At 36.4% G+C, this 27,458-nt stretch overlaps 1 protein-coding gene across 1 annotated transcript in view; it reads right to left on the bottom strand.

The window, feature by feature from the left end:
• Positions 1-27,458, bottom strand: part of ARAP2 (ArfGAP with RhoGAP domain, ankyrin repeat and PH domain 2) — a 183,153-nt gene that overhangs the window by 128,839 nt on the left and 26,856 nt on the right. The window contains 2 exon segments of the mRNA XM_033106382.1: positions 6,068-6,188; positions 13,109-13,178. Coding sequence (XP_032962273.1) covers positions 6,068-6,188; positions 13,109-13,178 — 191 coding nt within the window.

The raw sequence follows: 27,458 nt of genomic DNA, 5'->3' as shown, positions 1-27,458 counted from the left end.
TAAACTAAAAAACATAAAAATAGTCAAATAAGTCATTGTCAATATGTAGTAGCTATTCTACAGTCTACATCTATATAAACTGTTTCAGACTGCATTATAATAAGTTATTACATTTTCAGTAATAGCAACAGACCTTCTACTTAACTTGATTATTCCTTGTGATCATTCCTTTCACACAAGTAAACAACATATAATGTTTTCTGTCTGTATTAATCCACATAAGTCACTGAGTTTGAAATATAGGTTATAATTTTATGTACTGAGCCAACGTGTGTGTGGCTTCTAGATGACTATTAGCATATAGCTCAGTTTCTCAGGAAATAATTTGAAATTGGCAATTGCATCTGTTGGACTTAAGCATATTATGGCTGCATCTCAACAAATAGTTCCCTCATAGCCTTGAAGAATTATCTAGCTCCTAAGGTCCTCATTTACTAATAGGAAGTAAACAGTCATAAAGATAAGGAATGAATAGGAACATTCGCTTTATTCTTAATTACCCATGCCAATGGAGATAAACAATGAAACAAATAATTCAAACACAATAAATTAGGTCACAAGTGTCATTTGGTATTTGGCTGTGCCACGGGTGCAGCCTCAGACATGGGGAATATGCTTTGATAAGTCACAGTATGCCAAAACAAATAATGATTTCTCCCTCGGGCAAAGCTACAGGATACACTCACTTTTGCCTGCTCTTCACACCAAAGGACTTTTAGTCTTTCCAATAACAAATACGTGTTGAGTGTCTATCTTGATCTTAGTACTGTGCTAAGTAAGCACCAGCACTTCTGAGAACATCAGCTGATCTAAATACAGCTTTGCTCAAAACAGAACATCCGTGGTTGGAGAAAGAAAAAGAGAGTAGGGAAAACAAAATTGCCACTTTCTTGTAATTATGCTAGAATGTAAATAAAAGATAATAGCAATTCCCTCAAATCTCAAATTAGTTCTTAAGGTTTTCAGGATGCCAACTATGGTGTGAGAAACAAAAAAAAAGAAATTAGAAAAAAAAATCAACAGGAGAGACTTAATATTCTCTGGGCTACTGGATTTAGCAGTAGGCACGAATATTATTAACAAAGGACGGATTATACCAGGCATTAATAGGCAAGGGCTGTATGAAAGATTAATAATGGCATCTAACCAAGGTTAGATGGACCCTTACTTTTGACAGGATAATATATCTGACTAAAGATCCTTCAGTGAAACCTATGATAGATTTTAGAGAAGGAAGTATTACACACCAGGGTTGTTCTTAAAGTCAATCACTATTCATTCACACAAATATTTACTGAATGCCTGTGTTCCAAGACCTATTCTGAATACCTACCAGGAATGGAAGTGTGAACAAGACAGATTTCACGGCTTTACTCTCTTGGAGTTTACAGTCTTGTGAACGGAGGAAGGCAATACAACGTAGAAAAAAATGTTATGTACGCAGTGACAAGCGCTGGGATAAATAAAGCACAAGATGAGGGATATAGGAAGTGCTATTTTACATACGATCACAGAAAAAGCCTGAGAAAGAAGGCAGTGGTTTCACCAATGCCTACAGGAAGTGGAAGCCATGGGACAAGTTAGGAGGACAGGGAGAGGAAGAGCATGCCAGCATAAAGAAAGCAGCATGTGTCAAGACCGGAAGGCAACGGCAGGTCTGGCATGTTCATGGAACAAGCTTTCCCACAGGTGAAAAGTCGTAAGGGAGAGCACAAAAGGAGACAAGGGCAGAGAGACCAGGGCCAGTCCACGTAGGGGCTTTAGGACATCGTAAGTACTTTACTCTCAGGGAGATGGAAAGACAATGGAGCGTTTGAAACGGACTGACATGATCTGACTTTCTTGTTGAATGATGGCTCTGACAGCTATATTGAAGATACCACTGTAGTTGATAGAGGGAGGTTATTAAAATAATTCAGAGAGACGTGGTGGCTTGTACCGGAGTGGTAGTGGTAGAGGTGTTGAGAATTGGTGTGAATCCAGACCTATTTCAAAAGTAAAACTGATAAGATCTGCTGGTAGACTGGATGTGAGACATAAGAGAGGAAAAGATTGAAGAAAGACACCACAGTTTGTGGCCTATTATCATATGAGAAGTCTATCAACGTATACAATGGAGACCTTGGAATTCCCCTCTCACTACATTTACTAGATAGTCAATGTATTCCATGCCTTGCTTCTAAAAAAGGAAAATTTCAAAACAGGTAAGTCTGCTTGCCCAGAACAACTAAGGAGAATCTATGTTTCTTATCCCATTTGTTCTCTTAAAAAGAAAAAGAAGGAGGGGGGGGGGAAGGCTGTACAGTAAGCTAGCTGCCACTGGAGGGCTGTATGATGTTGTCTAGATGCAGCGTTGTGAGAGTGACACACGTGCCTGTCTCCCAAGAGTCCAGAATTGACTGAAGTGGACAGGAACACGGGAGCTGCGGCTGAGAGCCAGCACTGAAAATCACTCTGGAACAGGAATGACCACTCAGAATTCTTAAGCCCTCTTCTAACTATGAGAACTGCCCACTCAAAACATTACCTGCTTTTTGAAGCAACATGTCTGCTGTGTGACCACAAGTGCCAAGGGAATACAGAGTGAGTGGAGAGATCATTAGTTCTTAAGACTCTCTGACCAGTTTCAACGGTTATGCTTGAGGACAAAAGGAATCAGACTAAATTTTTCACGTGAGGCAGAGTATTTTTAAGATGTTATTATTTCAATATAATTCACTTTCAACTAAGAGCATAAGAATATTTCAATAGGCAACCTGGGGGAATTGAAGTTTTTGAAAAATGTGTGGGGAGAAGATGCCAAATTGTAATCCTTATTTTAGCAATGCCTCTGGGCGATGTAGCCATTTAGAAATAATGACACTGGTTTCAGGGGAGACAAAGGGTAGCTACTGTATACAGGTCATTGAGAACCTTTTCACCAAAAGTGAAGGATTCATCTCTGTTAGGACGTGAAACCATTTCCCCTTTGTGTTCTAAACTTTGATCTTGCATCTTGATTAGATTGAAGCAAAGTTTAATTTGGTTTAAAGTTCATTAAGTCAAATATTTCATAAGCCACTTGAGTCAATTTCTCAGTGCCCACATAAAAAATAATCAACCATTTGCATATATGGAAGGAGGAAAAAACACTTAATAAAACATTTAGTGTTTTGTTGAAAGTTCCACAGTAAATTATATATAGACACACACATATTATTTACATGCATATATATGTATATACATATATGTACTCATATACATATACATGAATACATACATATCTCTACATATACTCATCTTAAAAAAACGTGAGTTGTTACTATGCAAAAATGACTTTCAATGAAAATAACTTATTCAGTATTTCCATGTGGATAGTCTCCGTTTCTACTTACGCAGTATTTTCATACTTTCGAAAATTTAAGACCTAAGACTTATTTAACAAATAATAATTTATATCAACGTTAATGAAATCCTTACACTGTTTCCATTACAAAGATGACCATGTATCACAGGAAGGATGTAATGGTCAATTGCAAACATGTAGCTTTTAAACATGTGTGGGTTGGTACATTCTACTTAAATAAAATGTGTCTGTTTCACTTCTAACTGCAGCAAGTAAATATGGCTAAGCAGATTTTCACACAAGTTGGAAGCTTTATTTAGTATGTCTATCTTAAAATGCAGGCTATGTGGCATATGTGAAATTCACTTTGAGAGGGAGGAAGGTGATAAGCACCTCAAAGAGACACGCAGTCACCTGTGGGGCAGTGGGAAGCCAAGCATAAGGACAGACTGTCATGACAGCCAGTTGACTGCAGCCATGCCATGTGTTTTAAGAAATAGCAAGAAAGAAAACCGACTTCAAATGTAAGTTCCATATCAAGTATCACAACTGTGGACAACTTTCTGAAGTTTAGGTAATGAATCATTAAAAAGTGGCTTCTCACATAAGCAATTCTATATAAAATGCTCCAGATCAGGGGTTGGCAAACTTTTTGGTGTTTTGTTGTTGTTGTTGTTGTTGTTGTTGTTGTTTGTTTGGTTTTTTTTCTGTAAAGGGCCAGATAATAAATATCTTAGGCTTTCCTGGCCATACAGTCTGTGCTGCAACTACTCAATAGTGCCACTGAGGCACAAAAGTGGGCATAGGATGACAATGTAAATAAATGACAGTGGCTGTGATCTAATGAGATTTTATTTACAAAACAAGCAGTGAGCCAGATGTAGGCTATAGGACATGCTATGCCAACCCCTGCTCTAGGAGAAAACCTTCAACCATTTTTAGTATCAAGTAAGAAATGCATTTTTCCATTACACATGTACAATATACGCATAGGTATGTTTCACAATATAATACTTACACTTACTAGAAGTGATGTACTTTGGTATTTCTTATTCTATTTTGTTTGTTTTACGTGGAGGGACCTTTGTTGTTGTTTTTTCTGGTACCACTAGAAACCACTTAGTTGATGTCACAAATGGGTAGTGATTCAGTTTGAAAAAAGCTGCTCCAGTGTGAACAACTTACTCATTTAGTGATTATCCCAAGCAATAAAGGAGACTTTCTAGGAATACGTACTGTTTATTGAATGTTTTCTAAGCACCATGCCCAGGCATATGTTCTAGGAATGTAGCAGTTTAAAAGAGACAAATATTGCCCAAGAGCTAATATTGTTGTAGTTAATAAAAGGTGAATGTTCATATGTGTAAAATGAAATAATTTTAGTACCTACATACCTCATAAAACTATTGTGAAAATAAAGCAGTTAGTAGGTCGCCTGGCACATGTCAAGTATGCAGTAAGTTTTCCATATCAGCATTATTCAAATAATTAAGTACCAAGAAGTATTTTTAAAAATCAAGTTGAGGGGGCAGATAGGTGGTTCAGTTGGTTACGGCATGAGCTCTGGGCAACAGGGCTGCCAGTTCAATTCCCACAAGGGCCAGCGAGCTTTGCCCTCCACAACTAGAATGAAAATAACGAGCTGCCGCTGAAGCTGAACCACCGCTGAGATCCCGGGCAGCCAGATGGCTCAGTTGGTTGGAGCGCGTGCTCTCAACCACGAGGTTGCCAGTTCGACTCCCACAAGGGATAGTGGGCTGCAACCCCTGCAACTAAGATTGAACAACGACCACTGGACTTGGAGCTGAGCTGTGCCCTCCACAACTAAGATTGAAAGGACAACAACTTGACTTGGAGCTGATGGGTCCTAAGAAAAAAACACATTGTTCTCCAATAAAAAAGTCCTGGAAATACACACTGTTCCCCAGTCAAGTCCTGTTCTCCTTCCCCAATAAAATCTTTAGGGAAAAAAAAAAAATCAAGTTGAATTATAATCCATACTAAAAGTAGGCCTAAAAATAAGTTAAAATTCTAATTAGTTAATTAATGAAGACAGCCTTACCTATATTATTTAAAATTAGTATGGTTTATAGTAACGGTATGTTGGTAGTCACTGTACAAAACAGGGAATTTTTAATTCAACTCTCCTGGATCTCCCCACAAAAACAGCCAGAGAAGATTTAAAGGTTTAGACTCCTTCCCCAAACCACAGGTCATCTTTAGATCAATTTCACCATCAAGTGACCAGTAGCAGATGATGCAGATGAAAAGATTCAAGAAATATTAAAGATGCTCCAAAATCTATATTAGAATGATTACTGTGCCTGTGTGTTCAGTTAAAACCTGCCATACGTAAACTTTCCTAAAACCAACCTTTTAGTAGTGAGAACAATTTGCATATTCAATAATTATTCTGCATTATCAAAACAACAGCTAAAAGGTGAGCTCCATAATATGACCAGAGATTTTTGTTTACCTTTTTTTTTCACTGCTGTATACCCAGAATTTAGAAGAGTCCATGACACTTAGTAGATTCTCACTATTCATTTCATGTAAGAATAGTGAACCAAAAATTACTTCTCAACTTTTGTATGGCATTCAAAAAGTTAATGTAAGATATAAATTATTTAAAAGTAACATATTTAAAGATTTCTTGGCATTTCTAGCATAACTAGCTTATTAATCTTCCGAGTGGTGAGAAATTAATGTCTGCAAATGTTTTTAAAGAAATCACCATCTTACCTTCTTTTTCTACTCTAAAAACAAAAGTTCTTTGTGTTGTAACAACTTCAAATTTATTGTCTCCTTGAGCTCGTACTGTAGATATAGCAGAAAGTGGAATTATCCCTTTTGAATATTTCTCCTGTATTGGTTAGAGAAAAACATACAAAAAGAAGACAGATTAAATTCTCCTAATCTTATTTTTTTAAAAAAAAGAATGACACAATATTTACAAGTGCTTCTCTTTCGTGATTATAATCTAATTTTTTTAATGACATAGATTTACAAATAGTCTATAGTCTCATACACAGTTAATACCTCCAGAGAGGAAAATATTCCATTTTTCAAGTGAAATGTCTTTTCAATATTATCTTCATGAGGAATTAAAAGTCAAAGAATCAAATATGAACAGTTGTACTAGACCAGCAATATATAGTTCCAAAAAACAGCAGTACGTTCTTTAAAAAAAAAAAATCTGGTCACAATGATTTGATGGTGTTTGCAGGCATCTGCTGGCCATACCAGGTACTGTAACTGAACCATTTCAGAACCACAATTACATATTATGAACAACAAAAACAAATCTAAGAGACCAGACTGTTGCATGACATCAATGAACTTTTCTATGCAATGCTCTGATCAAGGTCTTACTCCCACAGCTGCATCACTTTGCGTTTTATTCCCCAATGACTGAAGAATAAAATAAGGCAGACTTAGCTATTTGCAATTGACATACACATATCATTAATTTTGCTCAAGAAGACCATTCTTAAAACTCGTGGTACCTTTCTCAGTCTTCCTTTCCCTGGACCTTCCTAAACCATTTGGCCTAATGACCACCCCACAATTTCAACTATTTACTAAGGGTGCAATATTTATGGGGCCTTGTGTTGGAAATAAAATTAGAAGATTATTTATAAATTCAAGGAACCTCAAAATGAAAACACAGCTAATGAAATTAGAGAAACGTTTAAAACTGAGCACCAACCATGGAATGTTAAGTACAGGATGGGAACTCTCTGTTCTGCTTAAAAGAGGTCAGATGTGACAGACATGGTGACATTTGAGCCTGACTTTATGAAAGGTTAAGTTTCACCAAATAGGAAAGTGGGTGGGGGGCTAATCCTGGATGGAAAGATTGAGTGATGGAGGTGTAAAGAAGAGAAATAAGAGGAGCTGCAGTGTAGAGTCAAAGAAATGAGGCTGAGCACATACGTCAAGGCTACAACATGGAAGGTCTTGTATATCAATCAAGAGTTTGGACATATCCTGATAAGGTTTCTTCTCCCCTTCGCTTCCACGGCATCAGTCATGGCACCTTCACTTTTGAGCTGGTCCCAAGTATCTGAGACAACTTGTCAACAACTAAACCATTCCATGAAGAGAACGCGTGCCAAGGTCCCATTCCTCCCAGAGGTAAACTCCCATACACAGCAGATAATTAGCAGACAGTTACTACCAGCAACATGGTGTCCCACTGGGAGGTTTAGCCTCTGCTAGTTGGGAAGATATATACCGTGTTTCCCTGAAAATAAGACCCAGCTGGACCATCAGCTTTAATACATCTTTTGGAGCAAAAATCAATATAAGACCCGGTATTACATTATTTATATTATATTGTATTATACTAAGAGCGGTATTATATTATACCCAGTATTATATTATACCTGGTATTATATTATATTATGTTATATTATATTGTATTGTATTATATTATTACATTAAGACTGGGTCTTATATTAATTTTTGCTCCAAAAGATGCATTAGAGCTGATGGTCCGGCTAGGTCTTATTTTCAGGGAAACACAGTACTATACTATCATGGTATTTCCTCTTAGTTCTTTGACAGTTTATTCTCCTCCACTGCCTCTGCTCTAATCCCCCAACCCTGACTTTATGTATCCACCAAAATTCTATCCATTCCTTAACACCATCTTAAATGCCAATGTCATGAAAGCTTTCCAATGTCCTCTCACACAGCCAAAACTGAATATATTTTAACTGTGCTTTAGAAAGATGACTGGGCAATGTCATAGATAAAGGAGAGGGATATCAAGAAATAAGTAATTACAAAGTTACTTTTTCCTCTCTTTATTGTCCATGTTTGTTTTGTGTTTTCATCTTTTCTCCCTAAGAAAATCCCTTCTAGCTATTTCAACTACCAATTTTATAGAGAATTCTAAAATCTGTCCCTTCCTTTCTTATCCATTTCCATTAACTCCAGTCCTATATTTCAAATTATCAACGATGAATGAAACTATCCCATTTAGCATCTCAAACTTTAAAACTGAATTATCTCCTGAAAAATGTATCTTCCTCCATCTATATATGTCCATTAAAATACTGCTCTTCTAGCCAATCAGTCTGAAACAGAATAGTCTTGGACCTGTGCTGATCTTTTGCACCCATATAACTTGGGACTCTTCCTTTAGCTCCAGTGTCAACGTTCTCCCTACCACTCCCTGGCTCTTTCCAGTCACATTAACCTTCTTGAGGTTCCCTACACATACCTGTTTCTGCCCAATCTCGCACCTTTGCATACTGTTTCTTCTGCAAGGAATGTTTTTCATATCCATCTGCACATAGTTCAGGACGCTTCTGCACCCTTCACATTTCAGCATAAATACATGCCCCTGAATTAAGTCCTTCTGACCAGACTCTTCTCTCAGGCCTCTTAGTCTTACCCAAGTACATAACCCTAATTTAAGCTCATAGCAACCTGTACTTTTCCTTTAGAGCAATTACTAAATATCATTTAAATGATTTTTTTTTATTATTTACTGTGTGATCATTTGATAAACACAGTCTCCCCAAAGAAACTTTGGGTCACGTTTACTTTCCTCACCACCTTTCACATAATCAGTGTTACATAAATATCTTCTGAATGGATGAATTCTATGCCCCATCAATCACAATTATACAGAATGCTAGTGGCTCGTTTGTAATATTTTTCTAAGCTCATTTTTTTAACACTTCCACTGGCCTATGTAGCCTACACACTGGTAAATTACTATCTGAGTTACTGCATACTCTCTTCACTTGCTTCCTTACTTTCATCTTGTTTTCCCTTTACCTGGTCTTGCATATTATAGTTCAAATGTCATAGAAAATAAATATTCATGGAAGAGGGTAAAAAGATGGGTCTTGAAGTTGGCACCAGATTTTGATGGATGGCAATGGGTTGGAAAGTTCCGAGGGAAGAGCAAAAATATGGAAGTGAACATATGGGAAAAGACATACATGTTCTAGTTCCCCACAGTAAGTACCCAGACACAGCTGGGAAAGGTCATTGCAAAGAAGTGAATGAAATGACTGGCTTACCAAAGAAAACTCAGTAAGTGCAGGTGAGTTACAAGGACAATACAAGTTAATACCAGACCACGTAGTGCTCTAAGAATCAGAGGAAGGGAAGAATGTCTCCCCTTGTAAGGCATGGAAAAGGGCACAGCCTCCTTGGGGACAGTGTAAGGGCTTTCTTCTCCGGCTGTAAGTTTGTAGTGACTAAGACCAAACAGTGAAAAATCTAGAATGTCCAAAAATGATTAGTCTTTAGCCCTTAGATGATCCATTCTCAAATTTTAGTTTGCCTAAGAATTAGAAGAGCTTATCAAAATATATCTCTGGTGAGTTAATTAACTTTTTGTTAAACAATATGTTACCATTAACCCATTTTTCTTTTTCAAGTTTGCATGATTTTTTTTTCTTTTAATTGAAGTTTATTGGCGTGACAATGGTTAGTAAAGTTACACAGGCTTCAGGTGTACGAGTCTGTGATACATAGAGGATGTATCACATTGTGTGTTCACCACCCAGTGTCAGTTCTCCCTCCATTTTTCAGTAGAGAAAAATCAAGCTGCATTGTAGGAAAATAAACAGGAATTATAAAAAGGAGATTTTTTTCCCTTCCTGATCTCTTTAAGAGATCAAAAAACAATTCCTTTACAAAAATAACAACTCTCCTACATGCCTATAATAATGATATAATTTTAAACAGGCAAGTAATTATGGAATAGAAATAGAAAAATTAATTCTCCAGAAGTGATCAAAATGTACTTAACAAGCTACATATGGTGTCATTTTAACCTCACGAAATTGTAGTTTCTCTAATGCTTCGTTTATAATCTATTATGACATCTCAAGATAAATGTCATAATTTTTAATGCTGCAGAGTTGATTTCATAGTTCTAACAAAACATGATAAAGACAATATAAGAAAAAACTCAATGACAGCAGGCTCAAAAATGACTGTTTTTCAGAGTGTAAAATTTTCCTTAAGAAAAGAAATTTTAAAGCATCCCTTGAGCCTGTAACACAAAGATATCTAGGTCAAGTTTATCATTTATCTACCACTTTCAGACAATGAACCAACCACAGGGCAATTCTGCCCGCAGCTGAGTGAGAATGAGGGTGAGTTAGATTTCTTGGCAGGTGATAAGATATCAAGGCCATAGGGATGTTGTCATTTTCAGTAATACAATGAAAAGTCCTTGCAGAGACATGAGTGAGCAGCAGGAAGAAGAAAACTCGGGAAACAGGCAGCTGTGCACACTGCCTCCTAAAAGCCCACCCACATGCTCCTCAAGTTCACATCTACACACTGAAAGACCCACGTGGCTGGTGCACATGACCACGACAACCGCACACCTAGCTGACACAGCAGCTATGACCACATCTATGCCTTCTGTTCACGGGCCTTGAAATTGTGGGGACAGAGTCCCAGAGAGCTGTTTCCAGGCTCTCGACCTCACGTGGAACGGTGCTGGCTCGGTTATTAGATGGCCATCAGCTGTAATTAGATGGCCAGCCATCAGCTGTTACCGGTTAGCCATTAGCCATTGATATAACAGCCGTGGCTGAGCTAGGGGGTGGGTTGGTTGGCAGAGAAGCAGACAGTAGGTTGAGGATCGCGTGGCTCCTGCTTCCTGTATCTCCAACCCAGCCGCCAGCGAGACTATAGTGGTATGACTCCCCATCCATGACTCCGTTGGGTGCTCCTTTTTGGCCTCGCCATATCCTGCGTTCTTATGCGGGGAACAGGACCAGAGACCCCACATGACAAAATCCTCTTCTCCCACTCAACCAATCTATCCCTTTTGCCAGAAGGGTCACAACAGAAACTGCATCTTTTTTTAGGAAACATCCATTCCCAGGGTTCTGTTTTTTTGGGGTTTTTGTTTTTGTTTTTGTTTTGCCAAGATGAAACCAATCATCTGAATAGTAAAGGGATGAAATGCCACAGGAAACAGTAATTTAAATTGTTCAAAAAATTTGATGTTAAGCTAAAGGATTTATAATAATTCAATTTAACATGAACTTTTTATCTCAATTTCAAACCAAGGCTGCATCATTTTTATTGCATCAATATCTAAAAATGTGATAGGCACTCATCTCCTCACTGCACTTCAGATGAGCTTTTAAAGGACAACTGAACGCAGATACTAGAAATTCTCTCTCCCAAATGAGAATAACAATTCCACCAACAATAGGGCCTCTTGGCATGACAGCCTGTGTCATTCCTGAATAGTTTCCTCCTCATTTCAATCAAACCAGAGAAGGACACAGATGCTGAAGAAAACTAGGGGTCAGATTCCATCAGATACAGAGACCACATTGTACCCAACAGAGGCACAGGAACTGTCTCAACATTCAAATGTACAAGCAAACTAAGAAGAGTAGCTAAGGCAGAAAATCAGCTTTTAAAAAATATTCATCCTGCTATCTGGCAAATCTCAGTGGGGTGTGTTTAATCCTATTTGATGCTTTATCTGGATCATTGCAAAGTGAAACCAAGCAACACTTCTCTAAACTTTCTGCTATCCTTAGTGTTGTAGCATGCAATGTGTGTTACCTTCTGTCTAAAAGCATATACTCTTGTGCCCTGCAGCCCTGAAGAAGCAATATATGAAAGGGAGTCTATTATCTCCAAATGTCACCAATCTCTAAGTAATGGAAAAAAATGTTAGATTATAAACTATAAAAAAGAGAAAGTGTTAAATGAAGATGTTAAAAGAATGTACACAGTTAAGATTATAAAATTATCTGATTTTAATTAACTAAAAAATATGGTATATGTATTATTTCCAACTTCTGTCAAGGAAATTTTCAAACACAGAAAAATTGAAAGATTAGTACAATGAACACCCATTTACCCTCCACTTCGATTTGATAACTGTTAACATATTCAGTTTATGTTTTACCTAACTATGCATGTGTGCAAATATACAGATACATATATTTGTAAATATAAATATATACAGAGAGAGGTAACATTTGAAAAACATCTGTAGATATGACATTTCACTCCTAAATATTTCAGGCTACATGTCCTAACAATAAAGACATTTGCATACCTGATGAGAAGGACACAATAAAAACAGTGTCACATCATTAAGACTCAATTGCCTAAAGAAAATATTATACCCACTTTCACATAACAGTCAAGATTTTCAGTAAGTCCTAATTCTAAACAACATTCTCAGCTTCATCTCCCACAAGTCTCCTTCACTTACTCTTTCTTCCAATCAGAGAAAACTACTTAATTCTACCATATATGGTAGAACGGATTTCCCATCTGGGCATCTGACTGTTCTCTCTATCACGTCCTGTTCTCTACTTTCTCTATGTGCAAACATTCCTCTTTCTTCAAGCCCCATGGCAAATGAAATCTCAAGCAAGAAGTTTTCCTTGGTTCTTTCACAAGCCCTTCCAGAATACAGAGTAACCTCTCCTTACTTTGCCATTCCCTACTGTGGTATCATTTTGCAAACATTCCTTAGTGCTCTCTAGAATAAAAGCAATTTCTTATTCACCTATATGTCACTCATAGCAATTCCTGGAGGCTGTAAAAAATACACCATAAATAACTGTCATATAATTTTTTTTTTAAATCCTGATTTTATGTGTCAAGGAAAAATTAAATAATGAAAAGAATAAGCCTTATTTACTCAAATTCTTTTCATGTTGATAATCCAATTCTTATTCTTAAAACACAAATCACTTGTTTAGTGTACTGAAGTCCTCAGTATGCGTAAAGCAATCTTCTAAAACTATAAAATGTACTTACCTTCTCATTATTGTAATAAGAAATGCCAAAGCCATCAAATTTCACCCATCTCTTCTGAAACATGCGTTTTCTGTAAAACATATGAAATTGCTATTTTACGTTTAAGTACCATGAACGTGGATTTTAAATGTATTTGTAATGTAACTGCGTTCAGTACATTCTCACTTGCTGTTAAACAATACAAAAAACAACAGGCTATGACAATGTCCAGTTTTGGCAATGGTACATAGGAAAATGATACTTTATAATCAGCTGACATAGGTATTCAAAAAAATGATACTGGGTGGCCAGTCAGCTCAGTTGGTTAGAGCGTGGTGCTAACACCAACATTGCTGGTTCGATCCCCACATGGGCCACTGTGAGCTGTTCCCTCCTTAAAAAAATACAAAAAATACAAAAAATAAAAATAAAATAAAATGATACTGTTAACAGTGTTGTCATTCACATTTGTTCTGAGTGCAAAACAAAGCGCATTTACACACTCTATCATTGTACCCATTTCCCTTAATGAAGATAATTTTTTAATGAAAATAATATAAACTTTCATCCTTCATTAAGTTTTTAACATTTACCTTACCTTAATTTTTCTTTGGAGCATGAATAGTATTTTGCTAAAATAACAAAGCTTTGCAATTAGGTTAACATAGATAAATTATGTAATTACGATCCAATAAGCTGAAAAAAACCCTGTCTAAATATAGAGAATCACTCACAATCATCCAAAATTCATGGAAACATTAACAGTTTTTGAAAAAGAATCACATGAAAGGCAAATGCGATTTAAAACGGTTACTGACGTGAGAAACAATGCAAAATAATGTAACCACATGTTTCCTATTTATGCTTAAAAGACAAAAAAAAAAACTTTTTTTCTGGCTATATAAGGGAAAAGTGGAAAAACCATTTCTACTTGGATTTTCTTTTTTTTTTTTGGCTTGTTCTGTTTTGTGTTAGTCCCTTCCCTAAAGACAATCCTAAAGGTTTTGAATATCCTATTCTCTACTTGGCTGTCAGTGTGGATTGATACAATCTAGATACTTTTAGCCTTTAACACAGATAAGATATGAAAACTAACTTTTCTTAAAAAGTCATTTCTAAACAAATATGTAAATAGCAACCATATCTATCTTTTTGCTTTAATAGTCTTCTAAATGTGTAAGATAAGGAACTGGAGTAACTTTCTGTGGTTTTTCAGAAGAGTTAAAGATATAAAAAGAATTAAAGTTCAGGAAGTGTGGAGAAATTGGCTTCCAGGCTTTTTCCTGAGCAACACATATCTATTACTCAAGTGAAATACAGCAAGACCCTTTTATTGAACCTTAGCCAATTTATTCTGCTTGAGATAAAATTATAGAAAATCTGATCAAATGGAGAAAAGTTTCAAAGTCCATCAGGGCAGACATTTCCACATGTAAGCACTGAATTATGAATAAGAATATGTAGAGACCTGAAAATGGTATCACCACAACTAATGACCCAGCCCTCCTTCCATCTTATTCCCTCATCTTTCTGCTTCTTTTTAACTTCTCTTGGTCTGCAATGTGTTTTCTTAACCTTGCAACATACAACAGCGTTACAATCTGGTTTTCATGTCTGTCATCAATCCAAGGTTTCTTCAACTTCCCAGCATGAAAATTAAAACAGTAAAGAAATATTATGCAAACACACAAAACTACAGTGAACAAAATCACTTTGCACACTTTTCATGTGGATCTCCATTATACTTAAAGGCAGGTAAACACATACCTTCCCACACAATCTCAACAGTAATTCTGTAAACCAAGATTTGTTTGGTGCCCCAGTTGCCTTTCGTTGTGAATGGTGTTAAACAGAGCTCAGTAACTCATAATCTTCCGTTTTATTATAGAAATACAACATCTATAGGGAGCTAAAGGCCTTAGGACTTCCCATTATTTCTACATTCCCTTTGCTAACTATTCCTTACCTTTCAGCGTTCCACCTAAACCTCCTACACAGACATTCCTTCTCTAGTGGGCCAATCCAAACCAAGCACAAAGCTGTTGTCTTTGTAAGCACCCTCTTCTTTTCCTCCTAACTCTCAACACAATTTCCAATTATGCGCATCTGTTTCTGTGTTTAATGTCTGTCTCCGACACCAGCCCTTATGTTTTACAAGGTCAAAGTCCTAGAACATTTCATCTCTATGATCAACAACAAACACAGAGACAAACTGTACACTAAAAACATGATTTGTGTGAATGAGAGATGTGTTTATGAGTGTCCTGCTCCTTATCCTTGAGATCTCAACTTAAAAGTCATTCTCTCCAAGTAGCCATTCCTGACTCCCATAAAGATCCTTCAGGTCCCCTTGGTCTCTTGTTCCATTTCTTTACTTAATCATACTTCACAGATTTTGTCATTATTAATATAAACCTGTTTTGCTTCATTCCTCTCCCATGCTAGATACTGAGGTACTTGAATGAAGAAACCATTTTTGTTTTGTTTATCATTGTAAAGCCAGTGACTGTCACAGTTCCTAGCATATAAATTATGCTTTGTAAATATTTAACAAAAGAATGAATATATTTTTCACTAAAAATACACAAACTTGCACTTTATATATAGAGAAAATAAACACTAATAAAACACTTCACCTGTAATTTTATTTTTTGCTTTTTGCAAATATTAAAGATCAGATTTTTAGAAGGAGTTCTGGTCAAGATAGTGGAGTACGTAAACGCTGTGCTTACCTCTCTCATGACCACATCAAAATTACAACTAAACTACAAAACAACGATGATTGAGAATCGCCTGAAGTCTAGCTGAACCGAAGCCCTACAACTATGGACATGCAGAAGCAGCCACCTCGAGACTGGTAGGAGGAGCAGAGAAGCAGAATGGGCTGGCCCCACACCCACGTGTGACCGTTAAAAATAGGGAGGGATACCTTGGCTGTGGAGGTCTCCCCCTGAGGAGTGAGGGTTCCCAGCCCCAGGCCAGGCTCCCCAGCCCAGAGTTCTAGTGCCAGGGAAAGAAGTCCCCATAATTTCTGGTTGTGAAAACCAGCAGAGATTGTGGCTGATTGAAATGGAGGACGGCTAAAGTCCCAGACATTCCTCTTAAAGGGACCACACACAGATTTATGACAGAATCACTGGCTCTGAGCTCCAGCTCTGGGGCAGCAGCTGAAGTGGCAAAAAGGACATACAGTAGGGAACTAAGTTGTCTGGCTTCAGGATGAGGGCTGGAGGGGCAACTTTCTCCCAGACAGAGGAGCTGGCACAAGCCATTGTTTCTTTGTTGAGCCATCCCCCTTCTGGGTGTGCAGACATAGGTGGCCACCATATCTGAATCTCCATCAAGCTGGCTAATGCCATCCGTTCACCATGCCGAGATGATTCTGAGACCAGACCCCATCCAACATTCGGGCACATCCAAGCTGCTTCCAGTGGCTTTTTCATACAATCTGCCTGCCTTGGCTCATGCTACAGACTTTCCTAGAGTCTCTTAAAGGTTTACAGAACGCAGACAAGCAGCGTCTGGCTTAAGCATGTCCTATACCTCTGGCTGAGCAGCCCTAAACCCAGCACTATAGGCAGACAACCTTGGTTCACTGCTTGGCCTCTCGAGGCACTTTCAAGCACAGCACTGGCAATGGCCATCTGCGGATTGCTCTGTGGCTCCTGCCAGAAGACAACGGGCAGTGCACAGGCTAAGCCTGAACTTGGCCTGTGGGGGGGCAAGCCAGAACACAACCCAGCTGCCTCAATGGACAATACACCCAAGGGGCAGACTAAGCAGGCACCAGAGCCCTGCTAAAGTAAATCCTGCTCTGTAGCCCCTGCACAACAGCTCATTCACTGTAGTCATGGCCAGTTCTCACAACCAATAATCCTGAGGGTCAGTCCCTCCCATTGACATTAAACAGCAACCAAGGCTCAATTACAACAGGAGGGCACACACAACCCATGCAAGGGACATACCTGTAGTGTGCAGCTCAGGTGACCAGCAAGACTGCAACACTGAGCCCCACAGCATACCTACTACATAAGGCCACTCTCTAAGATTGAAAGACATCACAGCCCTACCTAATACATAGAAACAAACACAGGGAGGCAGCCAAAATGAGGTGACAAAAAGACATGTCTCAAATAAAAGAACAGAACAAAACTCCAGAAAAAGAAATAAACAAAATAGAAACAAGCAATCCACCAGAAGCAGAGTTCCAAACATTGGTTACAAAAATATTCAATAATACTTCAACAAAGAGATAAGAAATATAAAAATGGAGATAGAAAACATAAAAAAGAACCAGTCAGAAATAAAGAATACAGTAATGGAAATGAAGACTACATGACAGGAAATTAACAGATTAGATTAGATGGAGCAGAGGATAGAATCAGCAATTTAAAAGATAAGGTCGCAGAAAATACACAATCAGAACAGCAAAAACAAAAAAGAACCCAAAGAAACGAGGATAGTTTAAGGGGCCTCAGGGACAAAGTCAAGAGTATCAATATTCACATTATAGGAGTATCAGAAGGAGGAGCGAAAGCAAGGAATTGAAAACCTATTTGAAGAAATAATGACAGAAAACTTCCCTAACCTGGTGAAGGAAATAGACATACAAGCCCAGGAAGCACAGAGAGTCCCAAACAAGATGAACCCAGAGGCCAACACCAAGACATATCATAATTAAAAGGCCAAAGGTTAAAGCCAAAGAGAGAATCTTAAAAGCAGCAAGAGAAAAGCAGATAGTTACCTACAAGGAAGTTCCCATAAGACTATCAGGTGATTTCTCAACAGAAACTTTGCACGCCAGAAAGAATTGGCAGGAAATATTCAAAGTGATGGAAAGCAAGAATCTACAACCAAAATTACTTTACCCAGCAAAGCTATCATTTAGAATCAAAGGACAGATAAAGAACTTTCCAGACAAGAAAAAGCTAAAGGAGTTCATCATCACCAAACCAGTATGACAAGGAATCTTAGAGGGACTTCTTTAAGACGAAAAAATAAAAAAATAAATAATAAATATGAATAAAATTGCAATAACTACATACCTATCAATGTAAATGGATTAAATACTCCAATGAAAAGATAGGGGGGTATGAATGGTTAAGAAAACAAGATCCTTATATAAGCTTCCTACAAGAGACTCACTTCAGTTTGACACTCACATGGATTAAAAGGAAAGGGGTGGGACAAGATAGTTCATGAAAATGGAAACAAACAAAAAGCTGGTGTAGCAATACTTACACCAGACAAAATAGACTTTAAAACAAAGATTACAATAAAAGACAAAGAAGGACCCAGTAACCCACTTCTGGGTATTTATCCAAAGAAATCCAAAACGCTACTTCAAGGGGACGTGCTCATCCATATGTTCATTGCAGCATTGTTTACAATAGCCAAGATACGAAGGCAACCTGGGTGTCCCTGAATGGATGAATAGATAAAGAAAAGGTGGTACATATATATTGTGTAATACTACTCAGCCATTAGAAAGAATTAAATCATGCCATCTGCAACAACATGGATGGACCTAGATGGTATTTTGCTGAGTGTAGAAAGTCAAACAGCAAAAGACAAATGTCATGATTTCACTTATCAGTGGAATCTAAACAACAAAATAAACAAACAAAACAGAAACAAACTCATAGATACTGAGAAAATTGTGTTGGTTGCCAAATGGGAGTGGTTTTGGGGGTGGGCAAAAAAGGGGAAAGGATTATGAAGTACAAATTGGTTGTTACAGAGTAGTCATGGGCGTAGAGGGTACAGCATAAGGGATATAGTCAATGATATTGTAATAACAATGTATGGTGTCAGATCTATATATAAGGATGATGAATTGGAGGGGGCTGGAGGTAGAGTGAAAAAGGTGAAGGGATTAAGAAATACAATTTGGTAGTTATAAAATAGTCATAGGGATATAAAGTAAAGCATAGGGAATATAATCAAGAATATGGTAATAACTATGTATAGTGCCAGGTGGGTACTAGTCAGGGGGGTCACTTCTTAAATTATATAACTGTCTAACCACTATTCTGTACACCTGAAATCAATATAAAATAATACTGAATGTAAACTATAATTGAAAAATTTTTAAAGGAGGGGGAAAGATAAAGGGAGATAAGAGATTCAAAGTTCCAGGTGTAAAACAAACAAGTCTTCAGGATTTAATTTACAGCATAGGAAATATAGTCTATAATACTGTGATAGCATGGTACGGTGTCAGATGGTTGCTGGACTTATCATGTTGATCACTTCTTTAGCATAGGGAATATAATCAAAAACATAGTGCCAAGTAGGTACTGTTGTATAACTATGATGCACACCTGAAACTAATATATGTCAGCTATATTTTAATAAAAATCTTTATTAAAAGATCAGATTTTTATATGAACATACAAAAGTTTTCTAAAACTACCTCATTATTAAAGAAAAATTAAAGCCTGAAGCAAACTTGAGAAATTGAGCATTAATTTGCATGTAATTTTAAAATACATTTTAGAAGTAAGCATTTTAAAAATATTCTTCAAAATGTATTCATTTGATATTTTCCTATTTAAAATGCAAATTAATCAGTTTAAGATGTTTCTAAAACTAAATTTATATAAACAATCTATTTTGCTTATTCAGTATGTCAACATTCAATTAGCTACTTTCTGCACGTGAGCGTCAATACCGAATTCTAATAACTGGTTAATTGAAGAACTTACACTTAGATCCTTTATCACAATATTACTCCCCTTTCTACCAAATGAAAACTTGGATTTAATATTAGGAAATCCTACAAATTAATCAAAATTTCAACTAAATATTAAAAGAGATAGCTTGAGAAGGATGTGTTTCTAAATGTCGAACAATTTAAAATAAATAAATATTGGTGAATACTAGATTTTTAAGAATTATCTTTTCTGTTCAAGGGTTAAGTGTTTCTCTCATGTATTTATAAAAGTCTTTTAGAAATCAGGCAACTAATTCCACTGGAATTATGTAAAATTATCTAGTACACACAATTAGAAGTTGCTAAAATACTTTTAAAATGTTTTGTAATGTGTAAGTTATGCCTTTCCCATAAATGTCTTTTAACAGCTGAACTGGTTTAGTAAATGTTATGGAAAAAAAACACACACAAAAAAACAACTAGGTATGAAACAAATGGCACCTTAACCTATGTTCCTATCGCACAGCACAAATTAGATCTGAAATAACAATGACTTATTACACAGAGGAGAGATTTTAAAACCTCAGTAAATTAACAATTTATTTGGCACAATAATCTTGGTAATAAAAACAGCAAACACTTATATAGTTCTTTATTCTAGGCACTGCTGCAAGTCATATATAAATATTCATTTATTTAATCCTCCAAACATACATATAAGTAATATTTTTATTCCCATTTTACAGATGAAGGCATAAAGGCACTGGTTGGTTTAATAAGTTGCCCACATCACACAAGTAAAGAGTATATCTGGGCGTCAAACCCAGGCAGTTTGTTCTCTTAACCACTATGCAAACTCTACTCTAGTACATTTTACAGCAAAGTATCCTTGATATCTCTTTAGGCAGCCATTAACATTTGACCTCTACCCATTTTATGTGTAAGTTCAATTTTGTAAAGTACTTCAGAATCCCTTCAGGAAAAAAGGTAAAGCAGACAAGAAACATATTAGCCTAGGTTTTATCCTTTTTTCTTTTTTAGGGTTCTGAAGGGAAACATTTCTTTAAGAAGCTTTTTTAGAATAGTTTATAAAGCTTGTGCAGTGCTATTGAACAGATTTCTACAAATTCTTCCCCTGAGCTCTGGTAGGGCAGGTGGTATAAAGTTCCAATTGCTTTCATAAATACAGCTTCACCACCTGGTGTCAGTTTTTGTTGTCTCAAAACTGTGTATCTTAAAAATTCTTTAACAGCAGTGTATATACAAACAATTAAATCTCTATTTATAAAATGTTCACAGGGCACTTCTGTTTAACATTATTTCTAAATGCCAGGAAACTTTCTTTTTTTTTAAGATTACATCTTATAATTTAAAAAAAAATAAGTCCCAAAATCGAACAAGCATGCTAACCAATGATATTAATTTAAGGTGGCAGAGGCTACCAAATTGTCCTCTTTAAAAATCATACAACTGGAATGAACCTCAAAGGCGCAAGTCATTTATAGCTTTTATTAATCATTGTATTTAAATCAAATTAAATCACTGTATTTAAATCAAATTTAAATTAAACAAACTAATTTGTTAATCACTCTAAACAATATCTAAGAAAAAAGATATCAATATACTTTTCCTGATTCATCTGCCTTGTTTACATAATCCTAAAGAATTATATGCACATTTACCTTATTCTCTACTCTAATCCTAACTAGCACCAATAATTTTAGTCCTGCAAGTCCCAAAAGTATAGATTTTTGTTTTATCTAATCATTCATTTTGTATTTCTCTATTATTTAACCTAAGTACTCTTTTAAGTATGAGGCTTTTAAATGATGCAGTATTAATTATGAAGTATTTTATACAGATCCAAGGAATTATTATATTTCTATAAAAAGCCAGAACTTTTCTGTTCTAAAATGCATTTCTTCACTTTTAAGTAAACCAAAGTGATAGTTTCCAAGTTTATATGAACTAAAATGCGTTGGGGTCAGAAAAGCAAAAATTCTCTGAAATCCCAGCTGCCATCTCTGCTAGACCTAACCCTTTAAATGAGAAAAAATAACAAATCTTATTTAACGTAAAATTCCAGGTGCTAATAAGACTTTTGAAAGTCAATGACAAAGCATGAATTTTTATGTGTAACTACCAATTTTTATAATATTTACAAAGAGCATAGTGCTTACATGATATGATATACCATGTTTCCCTGAAAATAAGACCTAGCCGGACAATCAGCTCTAATGTGTCTTTTGGAGCAAAAAATAATATAAGACCTGGTCTTATTTTACTATAAGACCATATATTATATTATACTGTATTATATTATATTATAGATCCAGGTCTTGTATTAATTTTTGCTCCAAAAGATGCATTATAGCTGATTGTCCAGCTAGGTCTCACTTTTGGGGAAACACTGTATGAAAAGCTATGTTAAAAAAATTTTTTCCTCTTTATTTTATGGAGTCAAATTCTAAAAAAACTAATAATAAAAAAAAATAAAAAGTAAAAATAAATGCAACATGAAACCAGCTTCTAATTAAGATAATCAATTAAGTATGCTTACTTTTACTTCTTCCAATACTTCAAAGGATTAAAAAACATTAAAATAAATATCTACAAACCAACATTGACCTGAGAAGTAGACAATAGTAATATTTAGAATCAGGAAAAGAGGAGGAGGAATAGGAACTGACTTAGGAGGCTTCAGAGAGCCGACTGCTAAGCCTGCAATCAATCACTTTGAGAGGAAAACCAATTTACCCACAAAAATCTCAAGTCTCAGGAGATGGAGGCACCAACGAAGTTACTATGAAGAACAGGGTGAGGACAGGAAGATTTGTTGAAAGGCAATTTAAGAGATAAACTTGTGCCTCATCACTCCATCCCCAAATCCCTTTCTTACTTCACATAGCTGGAAAACTGCCCCTTCTCTTCCTCAAAAGAATGGTAGAGTTTTATTCACTAGAGAAGACCAAACGGGATCTCTGGACTGAGACTCATACATGGCTGAAAGTAGGGGACAGAATTAAGAACAACAGAATCAAATGAAAACCTATGTTGTAAATATTTATACTCAAAGTCTACTTTCCCTACTAAGCTCCCAGAAAGCTTTTTGGCAGTCTTATCACCTTCAAGAAGGGGATTCACTTAAAAGATATTGCCATGAGGAGTCTCCAAGGAAACATATAAGGAAAGGCCTAGCAAGATCTAACGAAAAACAAATAGCAAGACCCATCGGAGCCTGTTCCAATGAGCTTTGTAATATCTCACTGTAAAAATGAACAAACCATGAATAACAAAACACTGGAGGAAAATATCTCTAAGGTAGAAGATGGGAAGGACCATCCTCTCAAAAAACAAACTGAAAGAAACAGACTCTACAGGAAAAGAAAGCATCAAAAAACCTATGTATTAATATCCTCAGAGAAACAAGAGAATATATTGTATTCGTGGAACAGTAAGAGTATGTTATAAGAAGGATGGTCAAAAGAAAGTACTGTTAAATACAGGATAACAAAACACAAAAGTGGGTTCAAAATTTTCCCTTTATATATATATATATATATATATATATATAGAGAGAGAGAGAGAGAGAGAGAGAGAGAGAGAGAGAGAGAGAGAGAGAGAGAAAGTGTAAAGGATCAAGAATCAGATTTCTCGATACCAGTTCTATAATACCAGAGATCAGGAAGGCTATGGATTGCTCATCTGGAGGAATTCTTTCTAATCAACGATGATAAATGACCAATAAGCCTGCTTAGGAAAAAAACGACACTTTCAAACACGCAAGGCCTCAAAAAAATATACCTGCTATCCACCTTTTTTCAGGAAGTTCCAAGGAGCAAGGGGAGTAGTGTACAATGACATGGGATTGAGGAAAGACAAAAACACTAGAGAGATGCATAGAGAATCCCCAGGATAACAATGAAAGGGATCACAGAATGCTAATTGTGCAGCACGCCTGGGAAACAACCAGCCCAAACCAAATAAGTTTCCTTAGGAGACGGTAGGATGATGAAACTGATACATATATGTATTTTGGTTTTCACAGTTGTATACTTCTGAGGAAAAATGTTGGCATAAATAAATAAGTACATAAAATATTAAGCAAACAAAAAAGTCAACACTTATTAATTCTAAGGAAAACTAAAGGTTGCAAATCAAAGAAAAATTAATCATAACATGCTACACAGTTCACACGACTACCATTTACACAGTCAAAAGAGTATAAAACTACACACAGATATAATCTAAATCTTTAACTATAGTTAAAGGATGAAAGATAGGAACTGTGTCCATGCTAGAAGGGATTGTGGAAGAAGGAACAATGATTAAATGAAGAAGTATTATATTCCATGGTAGTACCTCAATAGTTAATTCCTACCACTGAAAAGGGAGAAAGAATCGGTATAAAAATATTATTAAGATATACCAAGTAAATAACAAAAGGAATTACTAAAAGAGTTGAAAGTGGCTCCCTCTTGTGAAGAAGTGGGAGGGGAAAGAAGCTACTATGGTTTTTTTTAATAAATCATGTAGAGCTTTCTGACACTTTAAACTTATGTGCTTTTATAACCACTGAAAATTATGACTTTGAAAGTTTAATGTGAACACATGATTTCTTCACACTGTACTTGCCAAGAAAAGAACTGACAAGAACTCACTTTCAGAAACATCATCGAAGGTTAACCTGAATTAAAATGATGCCCTTCTCAAGGGGAAGAAAACTTAGCCTTAATTGTCAGGCCCCGTTACCTACCTTTTCGAACTGATCCCTTAGAGGAAATCTTGACCTTACACTTTTATGTGGGAAATGGAGGGTCTGAGACACTGAGTCACACAGCAAATAAATGATAGCTCGACAATACTAATTTCAGTCTGTCTGATTCCAAAACAGCCTCATTCACTTCTCTGCAGTCAGACTGACAAAAAAATCAGCATGTTATTTTAATAAGCACTTAAAACTGAGAATTTTTTTCCCTCAACTTACAAATAAAAATATTGAGGCTTTTTATTTGCTTGGCACAGGCTTTACAAGTGATGAGACTGGAGAAACAGCCAACTGGTTTGCCAGTATTATAAAAAGATACTTCCAATCAGATTTAAGATTCAACTTGAAGTTCAACAAGGTGATTGATACATCACACCCTGGTCAGAGAAAGACTTGTCAAGTTTCCACTACGGTTGCTTTTCACTGAGAGGCCAGCCACAGGACAGCATTCCCAGATCTGCCCTCACACGGTTGTGTGCCATGGAGGGGTATCCTCCACTAAAGCAGTCTTGGATACGGGGCACTGGCTGGAAAATCAGTTACTAACAATGCCACCAACAGTACAAGCTCTGATCTCCCACCTAGGCCCGGACTGCTGGCTTCTGCGTGATCTGATTCCTAATCTCCATCTGGGATTTGATCTCTTCTTGGTATCTGACCACTGGCCTTTTGATTTTCCCTAGATCTCTGTTCAACCTGAACTTGAAATCCACTGGCAGCTTCTCCCTCCTAATCCTAGAGCCCCATTTTCCATTGTCCATCGAATAACCCCAGCTAACTCTTGCTATCCGCCTCATAGACTTCAGTACCTCCAGATATTATTCACTCCCTCAAACGAGAAAAAGTATTTCATCTAAAAATGCCAGTTCAAAAATATATCCATTTTCCAAAGACCAACTGAACTACTACTTCTCCCTAAAAATTCTTTGAAGACATGTTTTTTCAACCCCTCTGTAACCTCAGGATTCTGTACTCCATGGACCTTTCTGTACCAATTATCATACTCTTGTCTTTTGTCCTTTTTTGATTTTTATATTTTTTTCTGTTCTAATGGAAGATACAGAAAAGAAAAGGAACACACACATCTCACTTATCTTTGTATTTCTCCATAAATCCTAAAGTATGTTTTTATTCAAATTGTTGAATTAGCCTCATGTATTCAACTTCTGCTATCTCAGGCTCACGTAATCACACAATGCTTCTCCATGATTAAAAATTCAATACTAATTAAAAAAGAGAAGTTAGTTGAGTAAAAAAAAAAGTCCTAAGACATGTTGTCAAGTAAAATATGAATTACTCAAGATATAATACAGTTTTGAAAAATATTCTCAGTGTGTTATGCTGAACAAACATCTTTAGAAAACAGCAAGTTAAAGTCAAAAGGATTTTCTTATTGCAGATATTCTTGGATATTTCAATATGTGCATCTCCCAAAAGGAGTACAGCACATTCAACCATGTTCTCTTTTCTTTACAGCAACTTGCAGGATTGTTCTTCTGAGTTACGTATTTGGAAAATGCTGGAATAAATTATATTCAGCCTTTCATATTTGCATCTACCCAGATACGCTGAAAAGCTTGGGCTTATTAGTTATAGCTAGAAATGGGGAAAGGGAGAGACTTGTTTTTAATCCTCGAAGCCCAATGAGGTTTTTTTTTAAAAAGAGGTACCATTTATAAATTTTTCATCTGATGTATTTAAAATACTAATAACAGACCCACGTTCAACATTTTGTCAAGTTCACTACATACAATTTTGTAAACCAATAGTATCAGGCTATATAATAATTAGATCCTTCAAATACTTAAACAAACTTCATACTTTAAGCTCAACTGGAAATGTGTCAGTATTTCTTTAGTTACATAATCTTACACATTTATTTTCTTACCAAATATTGGGTGGTTTTCACCTACTGTTCATGAATTCAGCGCTGGCCTTTCCATTTCAAAAGCAAATCTACTCAATCATGGGAAATAAATCCAGATTATGAATTTGATTATTTTGTTTCATATCACCCATAACTGACAACAGTTTCAAACAGTACGTGGAGAAGGTTAACTGAGTGTGGCTACTTGTTTTTAAACTGTGCTTTGACAAAAACATGTAAGTGTATTTAAGGAGGAAACAGAATTATAAAAAGAACACTGAGTCTGCTGCGCTGTTCGTGTATACCACCACTGTCAATGGCATCTGCAGATTTTCAACCATTATAGTGCTTAGAGTTCAGTTTTACAAAATTAGCTGTTCTAGAAAAATTTAAAGAAAAAAGTATGTCTAACGCTAGGTGCTTTTTTTTCTTTCTTTTTTTTTTTTTTGATGCATTGAACAACAAATACCGTGTTTCCCCGAAAATAAGACCTAGCCAGACAATCAGCTCTAATGCGTCTTTTGGAGCTAAAATTAATATAAGACCCGGTCTTATTTTCCTATAAGACCGGGTCTTAGCTAACATAATATAATATGAGACCGGGTCTTATATTAATTTTTGCTTCAAAAGACGCATTAGAGCTGATTGTCTGGCTAGGTCTTATTTTCGGGGAAACAGGGTACTAAGAGCATCTGCCACGTGCCAGACAACATTCTAGCTACTGAGGAGATCACAGTAATTAAAAGCCAATATAGACGCTGTCCCCATGGAGCGTGCAGGAAGTAAATAGATCATCCAGCAGATGAGTCCTGCAGAGAAAAATAAAGTAATTAAGGGAGTGATGGGGTGGGTGGCGGAGGGGCAATGGAAATTTTAAATTTGGTGTTCAGGGCCTCAGTGCAAAGCAGACATTACAGCCAAGAACCTGAGGGACATAAGTCACAAGCCACATTGCTCTCGGGTAACAGCATCCCAGGCAGAGAGAAGAAAAAGTGCAAAGGTCCTTGAAGAGGGCTCCTTCTTCTTATCACTTGTACATGTAATAATAGAAATTGGTTTCCCTATTTTGTCATCTATCAGG

This window comes from Rhinolophus ferrumequinum, chromosome 5, assembly GCF_004115265.2.
Source record: "Rhinolophus ferrumequinum isolate MPI-CBG mRhiFer1 chromosome 5, mRhiFer1_v1.p, whole genome shotgun sequence".
NCBI classification, from domain to species: Eukaryota; Metazoa; Chordata; class Mammalia; order Chiroptera; family Rhinolophidae; genus Rhinolophus; species Rhinolophus ferrumequinum.
The sequence above is the reverse complement of the archived record's forward strand: the minus strand, read 5'-3'. Positions and strand labels throughout refer to the sequence as shown.